General features: G+C 37.8%; 1 protein-coding gene across 1 annotated transcript; it reads left to right on the top strand.

Annotated features, from left to right (window-relative positions):
* The first annotated feature begins 258 nt into the window (after positions 1–258).
* Positions 259–22,365, top strand: LOC139966342 (uncharacterized). The gene is made up of 16 exons (XM_071969242.1): positions 259–8,187; positions 9,719–10,150; positions 11,457–11,891; positions 12,127–12,549; positions 12,967–13,389; positions 13,724–14,134; positions 14,357–14,782; positions 14,990–15,403; positions 15,597–16,016; positions 16,241–16,678; positions 17,145–17,564; positions 17,720–18,157; positions 18,410–18,829; positions 19,304–19,738; positions 20,021–20,455; positions 20,727–22,365. Exons 1-16 carry the CDS (start codon positions 8,076–8,078, stop codon positions 21,593–21,595), a joined length of 6,951 nt encoding a protein of 2,316 aa, XP_071825343.1. The 5' UTR covers positions 259–8,075; the 3' UTR covers positions 21,596–22,365.
* The last annotated feature ends 16 nt before the right edge of the window (positions 22,366–22,381 follow it).

Here is a 22,381-nt window from a genome sequence, read left to right as displayed (position 1 = left end):
GCATATCTACTCCTGACAATATAGTCTATTTTCATAAACTGGTGGCTGTGCTGTAATTCTAAACAACCAAACAGCCATACTTGGTATTCCTGGCCCTATCTACTTTCCTACCACTCCTTTAATACTTCATTCACACTCTATTCCTTGCTCCACCACAGACTAGCAACTATTAGACTTTTTTTTTTAACTGCCTGGGCTACCTCTGCATGAATTATACCATTTATTTTTTCTGTCACATTCAGCAGCCTGTCCTAATCCTCATATCAGCGATTGCTGAGTAGACAAGGCCAAATCCTACCACAGATCCCCAGTAGGAATTGCCCTATGCTGCTACCATGTGGTTGGTTACCATAGTAACCTCAGCAAAAGTACCTACCATAAGGGAAGTGGCAGTAATTTTCACTAACTGTGCAGTCTGAGATAGTTCCCTTGCATATGCTGCAGTTGTCTGCTGTGTTATCTTTGATTGGCCAGACCAAGTGACCCAGGTCACAGCTATCCCATATTAGGTGTATTAAAGATCATTCTGAATTTTTCAGTTAGCTTGAGAGAGTCAGCCAGGGACCTATAGTTTTGAAGGCGGCCTCAGGTTCGGATAAAGCAGACAGTAAAACTTATTTTTTTTGTTTTTGCTAGGCCGTACACAAGTTGTGCACCATGTATAACTTCGTGAGCCTGTGCTCTCGCCATAGGCGGACATTACTAGCCTTGGCTGTCTTTATCACCCTCTATTCCACTGTTTCTTCACAAGGTATGTTCTCTTTTCATTTTCATTTCTCAGTTTATTCTACAAGGATTTCTTTTTCATAAAGATTTCTCTTGAATTTTTCACAGTGCATTGTGTTATAAGATCCCTCATGCATGTAGTCTACATAGGACCAACCCTATCCTAGCTATTCAAGTCATGCCAAGTTTTCACCAGGTTTGACTTTATTTTAAGCCAGCGTACAAGACAAGAACTAATGGTGGAGATGTTTAACACACATCTAGTACCCTCTTGGTTTATTTCTTTCTTTCTTTCCTCAAGTGGTTATTTGTAATAGTGGGGAATATTGCCATGTCAGCAATAGGGTAACATGTAGTGGGTGATATACAGTGGTGGATTCAGTGACATCCTAGCCAAAGAACATAACTCAGGCACTATCAAACGAAAACCTCATAATAACTATTGTAGGGATTAAAAAACAAGGGTTAATATATTTTGAGAAATTAAACAATCTTTTCATGATATAGGTAGAAAGATATTGCAGCTAGCATATGTGACCTAGTGTTAGGGTGTCATTATACTGTGAATCAGCTCATGCAGCTGTATGCTTGCAAATTCGGTGATCAGCACCTGCTTCAGCTCAGCACCCTGTCCCATATTTGTGTTGTTTTTATTTTGTCCTTTCATTTTTATTTTATTTTTCTTTTAGTTCGTCATATTGTAGCTCTTCATTGCAATTTATATGTTGGCTTTTTCTGTAGTAAACTTTAGAAACATTTCATTCACATATGGTTAGTACTATATTACAATGCTGTTATCTTTCCTATAAGGGAATGGAAGAATTGGTTTCCATAAATGAAATATCCACTTGTCTGGAAAACAAACAAAAAACTAACAAAATGAATAACAAAACTGAACCTTTATTTGACTGGAAAAGGTATTCTTATAATGTTTGTGGTTGGAAGAGCCTAGGTTTATGTGCAATACCTTATGATACATATCAATGAATCAGTGACCATGTGTTATGTGAGCTTTACAATGAGGTTCAAGCTTTTTCAAATCAACTTTGATCTTTTTGGAAATAAAAGTATTTCTTTAGAGCTAATTCATTGGTTATTATACATTCCATCCATGACTTTTGAATGGGCTGGGAATAAAACTTTTGTCGATTAGCAGCACTAAGCAATTAGAACCTGAACATCACAGCTATTAACCATTGCTTGCAAATCATCAAATCTAGCAAATATTTCTTAATTTTCAGATGAATATATATATATATATTTATCTATTTTCATTTGTGCATTTTGTTGCTATATTGTATTTAATGCCAAGTGAAGACATGACCATTGATTGTAGTCCACAGTCTGCTTTGAACTAGTGTCCTAGAGGTCATTGACTTAGGGTGGGATCAGTCTTAAGTACCCAACCCCCCCCCTACCCCCCTTTCACCCACTGCCACATTTGCCACTATCTTGGAATCTAATCTTTATAGCTTTATCTCACTGCATATTATAATTAAAATAAGATGAGGTGTTTGCCTTTCCTGTCATGAATTTTAACATGAATTTAGCACCCACCACCCCCCCCCTCACCCACATTCCTAGTTTTACTTTATAAACTTTTCAGGTCAAAGGTCATGGTGTAGTCATGACACTAATTGACTGATCCCTTTATTCTCTTATTATTTAAACATCCCTTCCTAGCTTTAATACAGTTGGTCTTTATATATGTTTAACCTATTGACAAAAGAAGCATAGGTGGGCCTTCTTTCTCTTCCTAGTTCAGATGTAGCTTAAAACTTTCCAAAATAGCAGGACTGGTTGTATGGTTGTACTTGAGTCGAAGAGAAGTTTGAGAGACACATTCTGTCCCAGAAAATGAATACTTTTTATTGTCCATCATTGTCAAAAGAATTGATAAAATTTTAAAGCTTTTCATAAAAAATATCACCATGATATATCAATCAAGTCTGTGAGATGTAAGTAAACACAACACATTGCTTTGCACTTTTAACTAAAATTTGAATGCATAAATTCTTAAAAGCAATATCTTCAAACATTTCCAGCAATGACCAAAAAAAAACAAAGCAAAAAAAATGGGAGTATTAATGAATAAAGAGATTTAAATATCATGAAAATCTGCTTAAGGTAGGACACACAAAACAAGAAGGATTTATGGACACCAGACTTTGCCAATTAGCTCTTGTATTGAAGTTTCCACACGCACACACAAAAAAAAACAGAAAAAAAGCCGCAAAGTTTGAATCAGGAAACTCATTTGGTGACGTTGTAGGAAGCCCAGCCATCCTCCATTACCACCACCAAACATTATAGTTTGCTGGTTCTTGCTGACAGTGCATCGCAGTAGCCTAGCTAACCCTCCCAGACATGGTAGACAGATTGCTGTGTTTAAGAGGTCAAATAGCTGATCTGACCTCAGTCTGGGAAAACCAGTCCCACAACCACCAGCAGTACTATTATATAGACTTGCTTGGCAGGCAGAATTTTTGAAATATTATAAAATGGGGAAGTAAATTCAGAGGCACTCCTTATCCCCCCCCCCCTCTACATGCAAATTGTAAAACCATTGTTCTTATTTGCTTCATGTTGCAACAACTCTCATGACTTAAATTTATTTGTTCAGTTCTTTTTAATCTTCGTTTATCTGTTTGTTTTTTCATGAAATTTCCAAAAGTGATAGATCTATGCATATCATTGCCCTTTTATTCTTTCTTTTTTGAGGAGGGGGGAGGGGGTTTAAAAGGATGCTATTGGGATGATAATTTGCTTCAAGTTATGGAATGTTCAGTGTTTTTTTTTCCTAGGCGTATTCCCTCTTATAAAATTAAAAAAAACCCATCCACAACCTATCCTTAAAAAGATTGATCATTTAATAGACAAAATCTATTTTGTTTTCCCAAAATCTCCAAATTAGCATCATTTGATTTCCCTATTACATAGATCTTTTTGTGTCTTTTGGTTATTTTTAAGACATGTTTCTTATAAATATTGTCTTTTGTCAAGGATACATAAGGGGCACTGGAATGGATCATACTCAGTTTATCATGGAATAGATTATCTGCTTCTGTTGGTGTATACTGTGTGCAGGAATGATTAAGCACATACCACCATAAACAGGTTAACTGCTCCAATAGGTGCATAATAGGTGTGGTTATGATATTTACCCAAATCTACATTCTTAACTATATCCTGGTCAGAGATATTGCTAGTATGAGCTTGTATTGTCAAACACTTAGAATATAGTTTATAACAAACAGATTAGCTTTTTTTCTTAGAAGGTACAAAAAATTATCCTGCATACTGAGATTGGAAGCAAAGGTCAGTGGGTGTAAAAATTAGATTCCTTTAAACAGGTGCATCTAACCTGATAGAGTATGAGTTTCTACCTCGCAAGAGTATTTTATTTGTACTCTTTATTTTTTTTATTGTCAAGTTTGTAAGCATGTTCAGACGACTACACCTTATGACAGTACTAAGGTCACATGACCAAGTTTTTGAGAATTAGTAGTTTATTTTAACATATTCTGATGGTTTATGATTGGGCTGTGGGTTTGCATTATTAAATGAACCGCTAAAGAATAGGTGAATCTTACTATTGTAAACACAAACCTGGTGAATATAACACTTTTCCGCTGATCTGCTTGTTACCATGGAAGTATACATTGACAGCTGACCAAAATTGTTAGGCTAAATGGCATGACTAGATTGTAATTTGGCTATGACATAATTAAGGGTAACACATATCGCTTAAAAACAGTAGTGACAAGGCCCTACTGTCTTTCTTGAAAATAAAACAGTGCTGCGTGGATAATTCAGTTTGTAAAAATCTTTTTTAGCGATCTGGAAGAGTACAACTAATATAATGGACGATTCATGATAATTATTGCATGAAAGCTATTAGAAGCCAGTCAATCACATTGTGTGCAATGAGCTTTTTCATATCCAATGCTGCAATTGCTTTCAACTATTAAACTTATGCACCAATTTCTTGTCTGTATTTAAACAAAAACAAAATTGACAAAAAACACTGATTTTGAATCAAAATTGACAAAAAACACTGATTTTGAATCGTTTTAATAAGTGGGATGTGGGAATGCATGAATCCCTGGAGAAGTAGAAGTCATTGTTACAAAGGATGCTGTTGCGTGCATGGTCGCATGTTGTAACTTGAACTTGCATGTTGTGCACAATGTTCAGGATCCATTAGGTCAAGGGTCAGCATGTTGGTAAAATCATGTTTCCAAACCTGCCCTACCATATCTTCAAGAGATATTTTACCTCGATTTTAGCAATTTATCCCCTCCCATACCCATCCATAGACACATGCATGAGAGATCTTTTGCACTTTTAGATATCAGAATGACTTTTTTGATATTGTTATTCTCTTTAATGTTATTCAGTACATTTGATGTTGAAATTTTTCTTGTTTTCCCTCAATTTCTATACTTTCCTTTCACTCTTGTTATATTTTCTTTGCATGTACTTCTACCTCTACCTCAGATCTATGCATGCCACATGTGTGTAGTTGTACCAATCATTGCATGCTACTGTCTCCTACAGTATATCTGTGACCCTCTCTCTCTCTCTCTCTCTCTGCATGACAATATATGCTCTCTTCAAATTGAATGCTCACATTCCCTCAGTGAATGTTAAAAAATGCATGACTTTTTGCATGATAAAGAATGAGCATGACAAAGGATTAGAAAAGCATATGCTGCTATCTCACTTTCAGTTCATGGCATGATAACACCATTTGTAGATACTGGGCCCTATGCATGAAGATAAATTGTAAGTCGGAAGAAACAAAACGTTATAAACTGGTAGGACATTGTAAGAAGTTTATTCAAAAGGGAAAGCTTAGATGTCCTGAACTAAGTAAAATCAAATAAAACATAACTACTTTGGTATGAATGGACTGAAACTTAAAGCATGAAAGTGATTGTTATCTAGCAGAATGTTAAATTGAGCAGCGAAGTTAGTTCATTTTTTTTTTTTTACGGGAAAATATTTTTCATGCCCTCAATGGAAATTTCTTTCTATATCTTTCAGATGAAGCAAAGTTAAGTAGTTAGAAAAAGCTATCATGAGATAGTCCCTTTTTTGACAATTGTCTGGTTAATAAACAAAATTTTCAAAATGCATGGTGAAATATGAAACATTGATGTTGAAGTTGACCAAAATTTGAGACATTTTAGCATTGCTGCTACTGGCTAACAATCGGGAGTAGAGAAGACAGTTGTGTATGCATGTTCTGTATTCTTTTTTGCATGTTCTTTCGTTCTTGAATTTCTGTGCTCTTGCATGACAATGCATGTGATTATCTCAGTAGTGCATGATAGGTGTGTCCCATTACTGAAACAGCCAATAGAAAAAGAAAATAAGAAAAAAGGGATTTTATTTCAATCGAAAGATATTTTGAAAGGAAACAAAACAAAATTATGCATGATAGTTTCAAAAACCAGACTGTTCAGCTGAGAATATTTTATTGTCAAAATATCCTCTGTATATTATAACAAATAAAATACCATAGGATTAACCCTATATACATCCCCTGGTTAAATTTGTGATCCTGCATGACAGTTCATTGACATAAGCATGGCTATTGCATGACTATATGCATGAGAGATGTTGGATAGTTTCCTCTTCACTTTGTTACTTTCTCTATAGTGTTATGCATGCTTCTAGCATGACTTTTCTTAATGCATGATTTTGCATGTGATTTCTTTCTTCTCCTTATTCCTTCCTTTCATCCTCTTTATCCTGTCTCTTCCTTTATTACTTTCTCCTTTTTTGAATGTTTTGCTAAAGATTCTCATTATTTTTGATCAACTTCCTCACATGGATGACCATCTTATTCCCATCTTCTTCATTTTTTTTTGTATTTTGTTTTTTTCATTTTCATTTCTTGGACTGCCAAGCCAAAAAGGGCTCAGTTCCTTTCAAGAATCTGATGCAGTTGATGGTAAGACGACCTTACCTGGAAATTTATGACAATTGGAAAAAAAGGAGGTGATGTGATGTATATTTTGGCAATATGACATAGTTTTTATCATTTATTCATACAAATAAATCAAACGTTTAGTAGTTTCTCAGATTATATGAAGATAAAATATTGATTATATCATCAAATACGATCAAAAAAAAAATAAAGAAATGAAAGAAATTTCCACAAATGTCTGAGAAATATTTTTCCTTGCGGATGTCGTTATTATGTTATATGTTTTTTTCCTGTTCCTGTGAGTTTGTGAAAAGTAATTGTGTCTGGTCTGTACATGGTGTTTGTAGTATTTCTGAAGTCTACCTTGGATAACCAAAAAAACTATGGGATACTTTAATATTGCAGTGCATGTTTGTTCTTCAGTGAATTGAATGGAATATTATTCTTTGCACGCGGAACATTCATGCGATAAAAATATCATGGCCTGAAAAATTTTGGGCCAAAAGTTTCCAGTAATGTGTGAAACTGGCAGTGTGCATATTCTTTTGCAAAGTTTGGATCCTTCTTGAGTTCTCCCTTTTGATTTTTAGTCTTCCCTTTACATCTTTCTTGAGAAATGACCATGAGTCCAAGGGGATGATTTAGATGTGATTAGAGAGATATTGTGATTTCAAGAATTGGTAAGTTCCCCCTTCCTTACCACTGCCCCTCTCCCCCTCCCACCATTTAAATATTCTTCTTCTGCCTTGGTACAAATTTTGTTTCTTATGTTTTGAAACTGGAGAGCAACATGCATGATGCAATCGCATTTTGATATCATTGTGCATTTCGTATTTTAAAATGTCACTTTGAAAATATGTAGACCTATAGTCTTTTTTTATGTTTTGAGCAATTTGTCAAATATCAAAATCACCCGCATGATATATCAACTCTTCTGTGAAGGACGATCATGGACAAGTATCTGACTTGATTCTCAACTGCATTTCAAAATCTCACCTATACTTGTGTACATTTAACCCACAAAGAGACATAAATATTTTCCAAACTGATTCTATAAGATATTGTTGGAAGTTAGAATAAGGCCATAGTCACCTCATCACTAGATAGAAATTGCTGAGTGTAGTAAAACTCCCTCCACTTCTGCTATCTCATTCGCCAATGTTAAAACCAAGACGTAGTTTACTTTATACAATGAGCATGTTTCCCAGTAATCCTGATGAAAGACATTATTTAACAACATATTTTCCGCTCCCCCTCCCCCCTCCATGTTGGCCCTGCCCACCCACCACTGTCAACCCCCCCCCCCTTATTAGGAATAATTCCAGAAACTACGAACAAAGACAACTATGGTTGTGTGTACAGAGGAGAAAGCTATGAGCATCTGGAAGTTTGGAAGGTAAATGAGTGTACAATGTGCTCGTGCTTGAACGGTACAACCACATGTGAAATAGAGAGCTGTCCGGAGCTCTCGTGCCAAGATCAAGTATTTGTACCCGGTGAATGCTGCCCACATTGTCCGTATGGTGAGTAGGCATGCCGACTTTTAGAAATGGATGATTCGACTTTGGTTACTCTTAGACACACCGGCAGCTAGTTTTAGCATACCAGAATTAGCACAGATTATGCATGAGACTTGTTAGTCTTAGCAAATAATCCCCCCCCCCCCCCTCCCACTTGGATCCACGTTCCTCCACCAAACCTGCCTGATTTGTTTTTGGACTTTTTATTGCGTCAGAATTCTAGCAAAACTTCTATTTCAAACATGTACATAAGAATACACAACCAAAGCAAAGACGAATGTTTCAAGCAACCTCTAAAGTAGGTCTTTGATTGGTTAAAAGGAACCCCCACCCCCCCCCCCCCAAAAAACAATGCTAGAAAGGAGATGTGATTGAGGAGTGTGTATCAGATGTTTGGGCTGGATCCTAATATATATCATTGACTGGTATCGGTAGTCTATAGAATGGAATATTCTGGCTGTTTAGATCTAACTGGTGTTAGCCAATGCTGGAAGATAGACATTTTTTGTTGGTTTTGAATTTTTGATATTAAAAAAAGAAAGAATGTGAGTTGAATAATTGGGAGGTGTGTAGAAAAGTGAAACAACATAATTAACCATAGGTATTATATGCAACAAACTTATCCTTAGCACAGTGCCATTACCAGTCCGCATGATTTGGGGAATTTGTGCTTAACTTGAGTCTTTAAGCATTAGTTCAAAAGACAGCCATTCCATTAAACTTGTTTTTTTTTCACTTTCAGAGTTGAGCAGTTCTTGCCTGCACTGATCTTAAATAAAAACCAAAAACTATGTGATGTATGAAGAGTGTGTGGCATGATAAACAGGGAGACTATTGTAGAAGTCTGAGTTTGTTTTCAAGCACCTGGAACATATTTTATTTTCAAGGAAAGTTACAAGTTTGCTAAATACAAAGAGTGTTTTTAAATCAAACTGCAGACAAATTTTGTAGCAAGAATGTACAAGCTGCTACTTGGGTTGTTTTACACTTACACCTTACACCTTTACACCTCCTCTCTCTCTTAACTAGTAGATTATCTGCACGTTTATCTGTTATTTCTAACATTCCGCATCTTAACGTTTCCGTTTAACCAAATGCTTCGGTAAGTTCTTCTTGTTTCTGAATATTTTTCACGTTATTTTTCACGTTTCTTTTTTAAGTAGGATTTGACAGTAGGACATAGGGGTAGTTTGTTATAGAGTGCAAGATTATGGTGAGCAGATTGTTAGAATAAGAGATTTTATTAATCATAGATTCTAGAGAAGAGCAGATTTTAGTATATATAGTAGTGTTTTAGATACTTAAGAATTGATCCTCCATTTCTGTATGAAATTATACTAAGACATCCAGAAATAACTGTAAAAAAAAATATATGAACTGTAGGTTTTAACTTACCCTATTGCATAATTATACAATAAAATGATTCAACTTGAATTCACAACCAAATTCAAACTTTTCACATCATTCTAACTCTCTCTTGCTTTCTCCTCCCCACCCTTACCCTTTCCCACTTCATGGCTTCCACTATGTTCAGTTGTCACGGTGACTGGAGTGGAAGCCAACATAGATGAGACCACAGGTGTGGTTGAAGGCCAACGAAACACAATTTCTTTGGATTTTAATGTCAGATATGACAAAGGACGATCTACAAATATCAGAGGACTTAAGTTGTGGAAAGTGAGTGTTTGGGCTAGCTCGAGTTCCGATGGATCGGGCCAAACTTTTTCATATGCCCCTCAAGGGTTAAGCAATGCCCAACAGAATACACCAGTTACAAGAGATGTGCCCTTTCGTTTCTCTGGTGTTAATTTTGATTTGGACCTTCGGGAACTCACATGCAACCAAGTACCGTACATTTGCATGAAGCTGGAAAAGGGAAGCCGTCCCAGCACACAGTTTGACTTAAACTTTCGTCCAGATAGGACCACCACTTACCAGGATTGTGTCATGCTAACTACCTGTTCAGGTGAGAACTATCTTCTAGCTATCAGTTTCATGCTGAAGGGATTGGGGTCAGGAGGTGGGAGGGGAGAGAACATGTCCTGTTAGGAGAACATCGAATTGTAAACAGAAATTAAATCCCATCCATCACACTTGTTGCCATAGCAATGTGAAGTTGAAAATTCACAAAATGATTATAAAAATAGTTCAGTCTTCAAAACAAGATAGCATTTTATTTATGAAAATGTTGCATGCGGTGACTATCAGATGGCCTATTCTTGAGTTTCATCTAAGAAGTCTAAATACTTGTACCTGTGAGACCCATAAGATCTGTTTTATTCACCAATATCTTGCTACTCTACTTAAGCTATTCAACGAAATCCAAAAAACCTTGGCATCCAAAATGAAAAGCACATGGGAAAAGTCAAGTGGTTTGGTTACGTTGTCAGGGATGTGTCTTTCATCATCCTCCTCCTGAAGTCACGATCAATTGGTCTAGGCATGATTATCTCCTTCCGAGAGACATTTCCTACCTCTTTTGACTCATCGTGGGATTATCACATTGTTGACAGAAAACATTTCTTGTTGTATTAATTTTTCTTCATAATAAAGTAAAGGAGAGGATAGCTTGTCATTACTGAATAATTGACCTCTAAAGCTTCCTGTGGAAGGATAGTGAATGGCAGAAAGAGTAAATACTTGTCAAGACAATATAGTCACCATGTCTAAGCTTGATGTGTAAAGTAACCATTGAAATATTCTCACAATACCTACCCCAGGCTGGATAACCAACATAGAATAAATGTGGAACACATCCCCCAAGCCTCCCAAATTTTGTAAATTGCTGATTAGGTCATCAACTGTTCAATCATTGATAGACTTTTTTCAGTTTTACTCATCTCCAAGTGAGGTTATTTGACTAAAATACTTGTTATATATATTTTTTTTTCTTCAGAATTGAGGAATTAATTATTTGTTATTTACAAGATTTCCAAGAATTTGACCTGTACACTATGATTTAGAAGATATATTTCACTTGCATAATTGATTTTTGAATGTGATCATCGGAGGTGATGAGAGATGGAATAATAATTGGGAAGAATATTTGTTGCAAGGAATTATTAGATGCCAAGTTTGTTTCTTACAACAAAAATTAGGACAAAACATTCTGTTTATGCAAGTTGCATTTTAAATAAAGGCATCATCAGGGAAAAATTAATTGGTAATTACATGTAAAATCAAGCATAAATACAGATAATTAACTGAATTAATGTCTAGCAGTTGGATCAATATAATATAATCATCTGTATCGATTCATCTATCATCCACAGGTGTTATTGTCCGAGGACTAGTTTGGAATTCCGAAGGAGTCGATGTCATAGCAGGTATCACAAATCCACTAACAATTACAGCTGATGTCAGCTTCCATGCAAGGTCAAGAGATATGGCTGGAAACAATCTATGGCGACTTGGTATGTTTGGAAGTAGAAATGAAGATGGGTCTGGGGAGAAGTTTAACTATGTCCCTCAGACACTGAATGCCATAGAAGCTTCGTTAAGCACTGTTGGATTTCGGCCGTTGAACATTGAAGACGGGACTGCTAACTTTGACATTGCTGCCGTAGGATGCAACGATTTCAGCTATGTGTGCATGGAGTTCACCAAAGGACCTGCGCCAACACCAGACTTCACCATAAGTGTAGTGGAGGACGGCATCAGTGACAATGAAGTGAAAGTACTCTGTAAAAGGGCGCGGTGTCAGGCAAGTAAGTATATTTTCACTTTCCTTTTAATCAGATGTTAAAGTTGGTTCAAGCAAATCTGCAAATACTACATTGAAAAAAGCGAATAGTGGGAGAAATAGTAAGAGGTAAAAAAGAGGGCTGTTTGTCCTCTTTCATTATCATCATAACTTGCAAACTGTATGTACAAATGTGTGTTGTTTTCTCATAGATAATTGACTTTTTACTTATCAATTTTTACACTCGCTTCCTCGAACAGTAACATACGTCCACAAAGTGAACGTCAATCCAATCCAGAACACCATCACCAACGATGCTCCAAAGAACCCCATATCGTTGGATGTCTCAGTCAATGCCAGCCAAGTGGGTGTAGCCGGTTCCAAACTGTGGGTACTCGCAGCCTACGGGAGCAGCAACGAAGATGGCAGTGGTATCAAGTACGGTCAGGTCGATCAGGTTCTCATGAACAGACAACGTGATGAAACTTTTATACCTCGACAACTTCTCAATTTTGGCAGGGTCAACTTCAACTTGGATACCACAGACACGACATGCACTCTGGTACAGTACATCTGTGTCACTCTGTCCAAACACGAAGGGTCCTCGACATTCTTCTATCTGCGACCGGCCAGGGATAAGGACGACAGTGTCTTTACCACTTGTGTTCCTGCAAAGTGTGAAGGTAATTCTAATGATTTACATGGACCGCATCTTATTTTGCATATATCACAAGAATTAACAGTTTCGTGTTTATTTGGATTGTTTGTTTAAGGCTGGACCACCTGTCCAGTGTCACTCTCTCCTGCACCACTCTCAAAAACTTGAAAAAAATAGTCTTCCTTACCATCTTGGCAAAACTTGCAACTTGATTGAGGGGAGGGCTGATAGTGCTGAAGGATTGTTACTTGATAAGGTTCTAAATTGAGAGGAGATGCATAGAGAAGGGATTGGGGTGGGGGGAGGGAGGTAGTGAGGAAATGCTTTAAGTGGTTGGAACAATGAGTCCCCCCATACAAGATGATTAATGATTAGGATAGCAGTGAATGACATTGTTTCTTCTTCTATTATATTTGTTCTTTTTGTTTTTTCTTCTACAAAGCCGTGACAGCTAGAACCCTTGAGTGGGACTACAATACCCCAGACCTGGTCATTGGCAAAAGAAGCCCTCTGGTTATTGATGCCATCGTAACATTTGATGACACCGGTACAATTATTTCCGGTGAGAATCTGTGGAAGCTAAATGTATTTGGCAGTGAAAATGTTAACGGTCTCGGTGATCGAATCGGGATGGATCGTCAGATTCTGATGTCCCGAGATGCTTCTTCTACTCTGCTGACAGAGTTCCCACTGACCTTTGATGCCATCAATACCAGATTCGACTTCAGTACCATCGGCTGTAACCAGTATCAGTACCTCTGCCTGGAATTTGAACAAGGAGACAACCCTGATCCGCCTTTTGTTTTTCAAACCAAAAGTGGGAGAGATTCTATTATTACTTGCAAAGATGCAGATTGTATATCAGGTGAGCTTCGGAATCCAAGTTTATGCTTTATAAAATTTATTTTTCATATTTTGTTAGAAAGTCATTTGACAGTGAACACTTTTCTTCCATCGGTAGAACAAATTACTAGAATTGCTAAAAAAGTAAACTGCAAATCTACACATTAATCTCTAATGTACATTACATAAGACTCAGTCTTTATAATCTTGAAGTAACTTGTAAATCTTGTTATCAATCACACTTTATTACCACATAGAGAAAGACCAAATGTGTTAAAATGTTGCAAAATCGAATGATATCTGTTTCTGTTTTGTGCTACCTCCATTATTTCACGATCGTTTTCTTTTTCTGACAGAACTCTTCCTGACAAATTTAGACTTTGATGTCTCAGGAAAGGTTTTAGATGACAGGCAGACCAATCCTCTTATTTCAAATGTCAGTGCCATTCTGTCTGGTAACAAAGTGCAAGGTGACAATCTATGGCAGGCCAATTTTTACGGTAGCGATACCCCTGATGGGACTGGACCAAGATATAACGAACAGGTCCAGGTCTTTGATGACGGTCAACAAGATCAAAATTTTGATCCGAACATGCCGTTAGATTTCAGAACCTTGAGGACTAACTTCGATATGTCTGGGCTGACCTGCGATCAAGTGCGATTCATCTGTGTGGAATTTTCAAGAAATACTGAATCCAGTGTAGACTTTACAATCTTGGCCAACGATGACAGAGATTTTGTGAAATGTTCTCCTATTGGGTGTGAAAGTAAGCTTGAAACTTTTTACTCATTTCGGCATCATTGTTTAAAGAAAAGAGAAAACATGAAAGAAGATGAAATAATTAATTTTTTATTAATGATCACAGTTTAACTTGCTTGGATTGGTTAATATGACAAAGTCTTGTTGAAGCATTAGCCTTGTGAATGTATGTTCTTGTCTATGTCAGAGAGTTGTTCATGTTACAATCATTCATATTATTCTTTCACAGGTTTAATTGTCAAGAACCTAAAATGGGAGTATGAAACACCAGAAGGAGTAACCATCGGGGAACCCAGTCCAATGGTCATTGAGGCGACGGCAAAGATTGCTAAGGACAGTCGTCCCTTGGATGGTGACGGTCTTTGGCAGCTTTCGCTCTTTGGCAGCAGGTATGAGGATGGAACAGGGTTACAATTTAACTTTGTGGAGCAACTGTTGGACTTTACTGATGAATCCACACCTGCCGGACCAGATCTTCCCTTGCAATTTTCAGATCTAGCTAGAAGATACGATATTTCTTCCATCGGTTGTGGTCAGTTTCCTTATCTCTGTCTACAGCTACAGAAAGGAAGAAATCCTATGCCGGATTATTTATTTAGGACATCTCTTGGTGACGATAGAATCCGCTCGTGTAAGGAAGTGGATTGCATCTCGAGTAAGTATTGAAAACATCTATACCGATTTAATTATAATTAACATATTATGTATTATTGCAGCAGTTTACACAAATGATTTTCATTATGTTCAGCACTGAAATTTTACTAATGAACCTTTTTTACCACTGATACCTTACAACAGTTTATATCCTATGCTTACCTAATATCATTATTAAATTAGTTTATTTGTTTGTTTTGTTTTACAGGAGTCGTTCTAGAAACCCTTGAAACTTATATGGAGGATTCCAATATTGTTGAGGGAGACAGAAATAGACTTAGCTTTCTCACGAGGGCAATCGCAACTCCTGATTCAAATGGAGTCGACGGAGATCATCTCTGGAAACTCTCTACTTACATCACTTCAGATCCTTATAGCTCAGAGAGACGAAACTTTAAAAGTCAAGTTTTAAGACCCCGGCAACAAGGTTTACCTCTGACACCCGGAGGAACGATAAACTTTGGAGAAGTGACAGTCGATGTGGACTTAACTGGCCAGAGCTGTGATGACTCTGCATTCCTTTGCGCCGAAATCGATAAGATCGAACAATCTGACACGGATTTCGTCTTGGAAACTTCTTTACAAAGACCTCTCATGTCATGCCAGCCACTTACATGTACAGGTGAGGAGAACGCTAAAGTATAATCATCTCTTCAGTAATGTTTAATCATTTAAAGTAACTTAATATATGTTAAAACCTTATATTAAACTCCCCTCACATATACCTGCACCTCCCCCTTGCCCATCCCACTCTGTAGATGAGTACCATGTCTTGCAGAAAATTTTAGTTTCTTCTCTTTTCTTTGTCTCAACAGGTGTCTTGATTGAAGACATGGAAGTAGATGTTGAGGTCCCTCTTCTTCCCAACGGTGACACTCCTGTTGTGGTTGATGTTGATATCTTGCCCTCCCCAAATAGCAGGGATTTGGAAGGTATCGACCTTTGGAAAGTTGGGGTCTTCACCAGTCGGAGCCCCAGAGGGAGTGGGCCGAGAAAAGGCTATGTAGAGCAGATCCTCACACCTCGTCAAGCCAGCGAATCGTTAGACAGTAATCAGCCCTTAGAGTTTGATGACATTACTACTCCATTCGATGCTGCCGATGTCGGCTGCACGGACTATAATTACGTCTGTCTGGAATTCCAGAAAGGAGAAATACCGTTCCCAGACTTCCAGTTCCAAACAGTGGGCGGTGAGGATGCCATAGTACGGTGCGAGCTGGTACCGTGTCCTCCAAGTAAGTGTTTATGAACATCGGGTACTTATGTCAATATCAGTAGTCATCCCAATTACACATATCTGAATGGAGCCTTTTTAATCTCATAACAGTAAAGAATATTGTTCAAGTGTGTTCAGACTAGATTATACATGTTAAATTATTTTGCGCCAAATTTATTTAAATTTTCATTCTCTCTCATACCTGATTGTCAGTAATTGTTATCTTTTCTTTTGATTTTACAGAGGCAATTTTCGATGACATGGATGCTGACTTCACTAATCCTCCAGTCATCACCGAGGGTGAACCTAACAACCCCATCGACTTTGATGTCACTGCCATAGTGGACGATGAATCCACAGAGGTGACTGGCAGCCGCCTATGGAACATGAAAGCATTCCTCAGTCCAAATCATGACGGTTCAGTCGTAGAGAAAATTTTAGAAGAAGAGGTCTTGACGAGGTTGCAGCAGAATCTACCGTTAGAGGACGACCAAGACCTCATCTTTGATAGAATGAGGGTAAACCTCGATATGTCCGACTTGAAATGCCACGATCTTAAGTACCTATGTCTTGAGTTTACCAAGGATGAAGAATCATCAATCAACTACACATTCAGAGTCAGACCCAACAGATCAAGCCTTACCAAGTGTATCCACTTGGATCCAGAAAACACTTGCACAGGTTAGCTTTCTGATTTTATTTAGGTCGTTGTAAAGGATTATATTGGTTGTCATGGTGAAAATTCTTAGTGTGACAAATCAGATTTAATTTGCAGCACTGGAATATATCAGTAAGAAAATAACAATTAAAAAAGAAAATGGGTTGATATAAATTTGCAAGGGCTTTAATTGTAGTTTGGTATTTCTGGTCTTAACCTTGTTCTCATAAAGGTGACCTCTGATGTACCCCTCATAAATCATGGGTACCTTGTAAATGCCTGAGCTGTTGTCATGAATTGTGTCAAAAAGTCTGCAGACACTCTAAACATGTTATTGATAAAATTCCATTTGTTTAAGAATACTTCAAACTTAAAAAGTAGTTTAGCTAAAAACTGCTACATAAATTTACCCAATGATCACCACAAGCACAGTAAGTTTTATCAAGTGCAGGTGCTGACCACATCTTTAATCCCTTTTCTTCTCTGTAGGGGTGAAAGTGGATGATTTGGATTTTACTCTGGACTTTCCAGAGGTCACTGGCGATGAAATACCAACCATCACCATAGATGCTGACATAATTCCTGCTGATGACAGTGGGTCTGTAGACGGTCAAAATCTCTGGAAGATGGGTGTATTTGGCAGCCAAAACCCTGACGGCAGTGGTCCTAAAGTGGGTGAACAGGAACAAATTCTAGGCCCAGATCAACTCGATGAAAGCTTGATCAGTGGTCAACCACTCTCACTGGATAACATCACCACAGAGTTTGATACTAGTCTTGTGGGCTGTGCTGATTTCAAGTATATGTGTGTAGAGTTCAGCAAGGGAGAGAACCCGAGTGCAGACTTTGAGTTTGAGACAACTGAAGGGGACAGCATAGTTCGATGTCAAAAGGTCCCTTGTCAAGCAAGTAAGTGACACTAGAAAATGTTTTCATTACAAATTTTGATGATGAGATATAGAACTACAACTGATATGATGGATGAAGGGTTGAATTACCTATATTTTCAGAGCATAAAACATTTACTTTCTTTTAACCCACCTTTTACTATGTTTGAATTACAGAGGCTATATTCAACGACCTAAACCCAACCTTCGAAGAACAGCCCATCTTTGTAGAGAACAGTCCCATGAACGAATTGAAGATCGATTTGGTGGCTCAGGTCGACGATGACTCCCACAGTATCGATGGGGATCAACTCTGGAAGGTCACCTCCTTCCTGAGTCAAAATCCAGATGGGTCTGGACCGGAGGAAGTACTAGATGAGCAGGTACTGACACCTGAACAACAAGGTGAAGGATTGGACCCTGACGTACCTCTAGACTTTGGTGTTGTGGATGTTAACTTGGACATGGAGGACAGAAACTGTGAAGAAGCTCAATACTTGTGTCTCAGGCTGTCCAAAAATGAGAGAGCCTCCGCCGAGTTTACCTTTCAGACGGAACCAGACGAGAGTGTGGTAACAGAGTGCATGGATTTGAACCCGGAGGAAAACTGTCACGGTAAAGAGTGCTTCTTCTTCTTCTTCTTCTATGTTAGAGCAAAACTATTGTCATTCAAGAATGAAATAATGGTTATGCTAATTAGATCAGTAGAGGTTTGAAACACATTTTAACGTTACGAACAGAGTACCGATGACTACTGCATTACGTAATGTTGTGTTGATTACCAAGTTAAAAAATGTATTCATCTATATCCATGGACTAGTTTATTACCAGTACGGTTCTTGACGTGTTTTTCTTCTTTCTGTGTAGGAGTCGTTGCCACATCCTTGGATTGGACGTCAATGATGGGAAACCTGATATATGGCCAACCGATGAGGTTGGACATCAACGTTGATGTCCCTACAACTCCGGAAAGTCGAGATGTTAGAGGGTTAGAATTGTGGCGTCTGGGCATGTTCACAAGTTCATCACCAACTGGTAGTGGGCCTAAAAGTAATTATCAGACCCAACTCTTGGACCCTTACTACCAGGCCCAACCATTACAAGGAGGAGCATCGCTAATGTTTGACGATATCCCCATTAATTTCTTGCCTGAGGAACTTGGTTGCAGTGATGAGAGGTACTTGTGTTTTGAATTCTCCAAAGGCAGCATGGCAAATCCTGATTTCAAATTTGAGGTGGAAAACGGTGGAGAAACTTTAGTCAATTGTCAGGAGCAAGATTGCAAAGGTAAGGTCACAAACAGACTTGTACATTCTCTTTAAAATAATCTTGTTATTTATATAGTTCATGTTGTTCTATTGTAATTATAATAGTCATTTATCCTAATGAATACTCATTTCTTTTGAAAACAGCTATAGTTTTCCACATTAATCCTGAAGTAGATGGAAAGTACACGTACTATATCATTTTCTCAACTTCCTATCTCTTGGAACTAACAGTCATATGATCTATTTCCATACAGGAATTGTTATACTACTTGCTTAATCCATAACTTGGATGAAAATTCATTGTTCATTCTCTTTTGTGAAATAAGTCTTTTAATGCTGCAATGCATGTTTAATGAATTATTTCATATTGTAAAGCGTTAGCCATAGTGAGAATATTTTAACACAAATCCCTGTTGATAATGTGATGTACTGTAGAGATGTAAGATGTAATGCCATCAACCTTTCAGTGTTTGCTCTTTGTTTTACTCGGCAGATGTCCTGATCAAGAATTTAGAGTCTTCGCCTTTAAATGTTGATTTGTATGAAGGCCAATCCGATAATGTTGTTGTTTTCAACACGGTGGCATCAACAAGTCCTGATGGTGCTGGTGTTACCGGGCTTAATCTTTGGCAGTTGGCCGTCTATGGAAGTACCTCTCCCACTGGTGCTGGGCGACAAGTCAGTCGCCAAGAGCAGGTGCTCTCTGAATACTACAGTAGCTTACCCATCACAGATCCTGGTGAAATGCTTGATTACAACTATTTACGAACCCAGTTTGATATGACCAACGTGAGGTGTAGGGATGTCCCTTACATTTGCACAGAACTTAGCCAAAACCCACTTGCTTCTGTGGAATTTAGCATGATGGGCATACCAAATGATGAGGTACTTACAGACTGTTTTCCTGTTCCTCAAGGGTCTTGCCACGGTAAGAATTTCATTTGTGCTACCAGCCTGATTGTCAGAACAGTAATATCTCACTTTTAAAAGTTCCTCTTTAGGTGATTGGTTGTTGTAAGTGTTACAAACAGACATACATATCTTGAATAGTTTTGATATGAAATCTTTCCTTTTCTAGAGATTATAAAGAGCTTGGCACTTGTTTGAAAGTTGAAGCTAGTTTTGTCTTCAGTTTGAGATCTTTTGTAATGGTGTTTATAAACCTCCATCACACTTTAAACGTTACCTTCTCCTTTTTGTATGATCTCAGGTGTTGTCCTCACTGATATGAACTGGGACTTTACTGTACAAGGACCCAAAAAGCCTAACGGCTCTGAACTCTTGGGAATAAACATTCAGGTGGATCCGGCGAGAACCAGTGCTAGCGTGGATGGGAAAAGACTGTGGAGAGCGGCACTCTTCAGAAGTTCCTCGCCAAACGGTGACGGCCCCCGTGTGAATAGCAAGATGCAAATCCTCAACAAGTATCAGGCTTCACGTCCTTTGGAAGGAGGAGGCCAGACGATGAGAATCGATGGAGTACAGGCCGAATTTGACATGGATGAGTTTGCAGGGTGTAGTAATGACTACCAATATCTGTGCCTGGAATTTACCAAAAACAGGAAACCAAAGGTTAACTTCCGAATGACCATCGAAGGGGGTGATAGAAGCATTATCAAATGTAAATTCCAAGAATGCATGAGAGGTAAGCAATCACTCTGAAAAGGTTTGAAAAATATTAAAATATTTTTTTGCTATTTCCTGTCTATGTGTTTTGTGATGCTGAAGAGTTGTTGTATAAAATAAATGCTAGTAATTTAGTCACTTCATATGTTGAATTTGGAACTATAGATTGAAGTCCAGTTCATATTTTGAGTTCCAGTTTGTGCTATATTCATCTTTGTAAAGTTCAGTTGTGAAAATTTTGCATCTCACCAAACAGTTATATTTGTATCCTATTTGTATCTTATCTATAGGTATAGAGCTAACTGACGTTGAAGCAGAGCCTGGAAGACCTGTTGAACTGATGGAAGGGAAGAGTGAAAATAGTGTCACTTTCAGATTAACTGCTACGCCATCTCTCCAGTCTGGTGGTATACAGGGGTTCGATTTGTGGAATCTTAATGTCTTCGGTAGTCTCAACCCATTTGGAGCTGGAGAAAGAATTAATCAGGTTTCCGAAGTTCTGGCCCCAAATCAAAGAAGCACAGGGTTGTTTCCTCCGAGCATAATGAACTTTGGCCATGTACAACATTACTTTAACATGACAGGAGTGGAATGTGGAGATATCATGTATCTTTGTGCTGAACTAGTTCAAGGTGCAGAACCCAACCCTGAATTTCAACTGAATGCCATCCCAGATGAGCGAGTTCTGATCGATTGCTTCAACGTTCATTGTTTGGGTATAGTCATTAGGGAAACCAAACTGGACCTGTACAATGGTGGAGGCCTCTTGGACAGGGACGTGGACACAAACCACCTTTCTTTTGGGGTGCAAATATTGGCTGGTATGGAAAGTGGTGATGCCGTAGGTGACATGCTTTGGCGTATGGAAGCCTACATCTCAAATGACTATGCTGGATATGGCACAAGGCATGTCCTCAAGAGGCAACTTCTTAACATTGAGCAATCCGGTTATGATATCCACTCGGGCGAACGCCTGGAGTTTAATAACTTAGCCACAATGCTTGAGAGAGACCAGTTGAGCTGTGAGGAGCAACTATATCTCTGTGTGGAATTAATGAGAGGCAATGATAAAATCAAATTCATGGGATCTAGACCAGGTTCCTTGCGAGATTGTGAGGAACTTAACTGTGCGGAAAGACCGAAACCTGTTGTCGGTTAGTGGATGCATGCACTACCCCCTCGATGATAACACCATGAGGACCAGCTAAGTTTAAGATAGCATGAAATGAGACTTTTAATTGTTCATCTTTTGTGTTTATTTTATGCCAAGAAAGGTTTTTCTTTCTTTCTGTTGCATGTTGTTTTAAATTTAACTTGTTGGTAAGTAACTGTTTGATTTTAACCTTGTCAAATTGCCAAAGATAAATGTCACATCACACTCAATCTTTTTTTCTTTTTCCGGTCATCAAACAATAAGATGGTGAAGATGGATGGTCAAGTTTGTGAGGGTCTTAAAAATCTTGTGAAACGTTTAAAGTACATTTTTTTCACTAAAATTATCATTTTTCTCTCCTTCTCTGCACTACTTTTCCTTGAAACCTGTATATTTTCAACCCATCACACTTTTTACCTGGGAATGATCAGATGTGGTGAGTGCTTTCTTGATAAACATACCCTTTTTCCCCCTATAAATGACAAATGTAATTCTCAACTCATCAAGTTATACTTCAATTCAATTTATTTGCATACCAATTAATATTTTTCAAGTTGGATTTAATGTATCATAATCAAAAGAATATCTTTATGTTCCAATTATGATCTAAAGATGGAAATATCTTTGTTGAAATTTTTCCATAGAATTTGTTGTTTACTTCTCAGAAGAAAATGATAGGTAAAGGCACAGCTAGGAGTCTAAATTGTTAATATTGCGAATATATTTCTTAAATGTGACATGGACCAAGATCATATAACACTTTTTTTATTCTTGAGACCTATTCACATTTGA

Source organism: Apostichopus japonicus, chromosome 4, assembly GCF_037975245.1.
Source record: "Apostichopus japonicus isolate 1M-3 chromosome 4, ASM3797524v1, whole genome shotgun sequence".
In the NCBI taxonomy this organism is placed as follows: Eukaryota; Metazoa; Echinodermata; class Holothuroidea; order Aspidochirotida; family Stichopodidae; genus Apostichopus; species Apostichopus japonicus.
This window is presented reverse-complemented; position numbering and strand designations above follow the sequence as displayed.

What these genes read in the sequence shown, in the direction of transcription:
- LOC139966342 (XM_071969242.1), top strand. Translation starts at nt 8,076, where the DNA reads ATGTGCTCGTGCTTGAACGGTACAACCACATGTGAAATAGAGAGCTGT. An exon ending in CCAGCCACTTACATGTACAG is followed by an intron (nt 15,404 to 15,596) that starts GTGAGGAGAACG and finishes TTGTCTCAACAG; the next exon opens with GTGTCTTGATTGAAGACATG. An exon ending in TCAGGAGCAAGATTGCAAAG is followed by an intron (nt 18,830 to 19,303) that starts GTAAGGTCACAA and finishes TTTACTCGGCAG; the next exon opens with ATGTCCTGATCAAGAATTTA.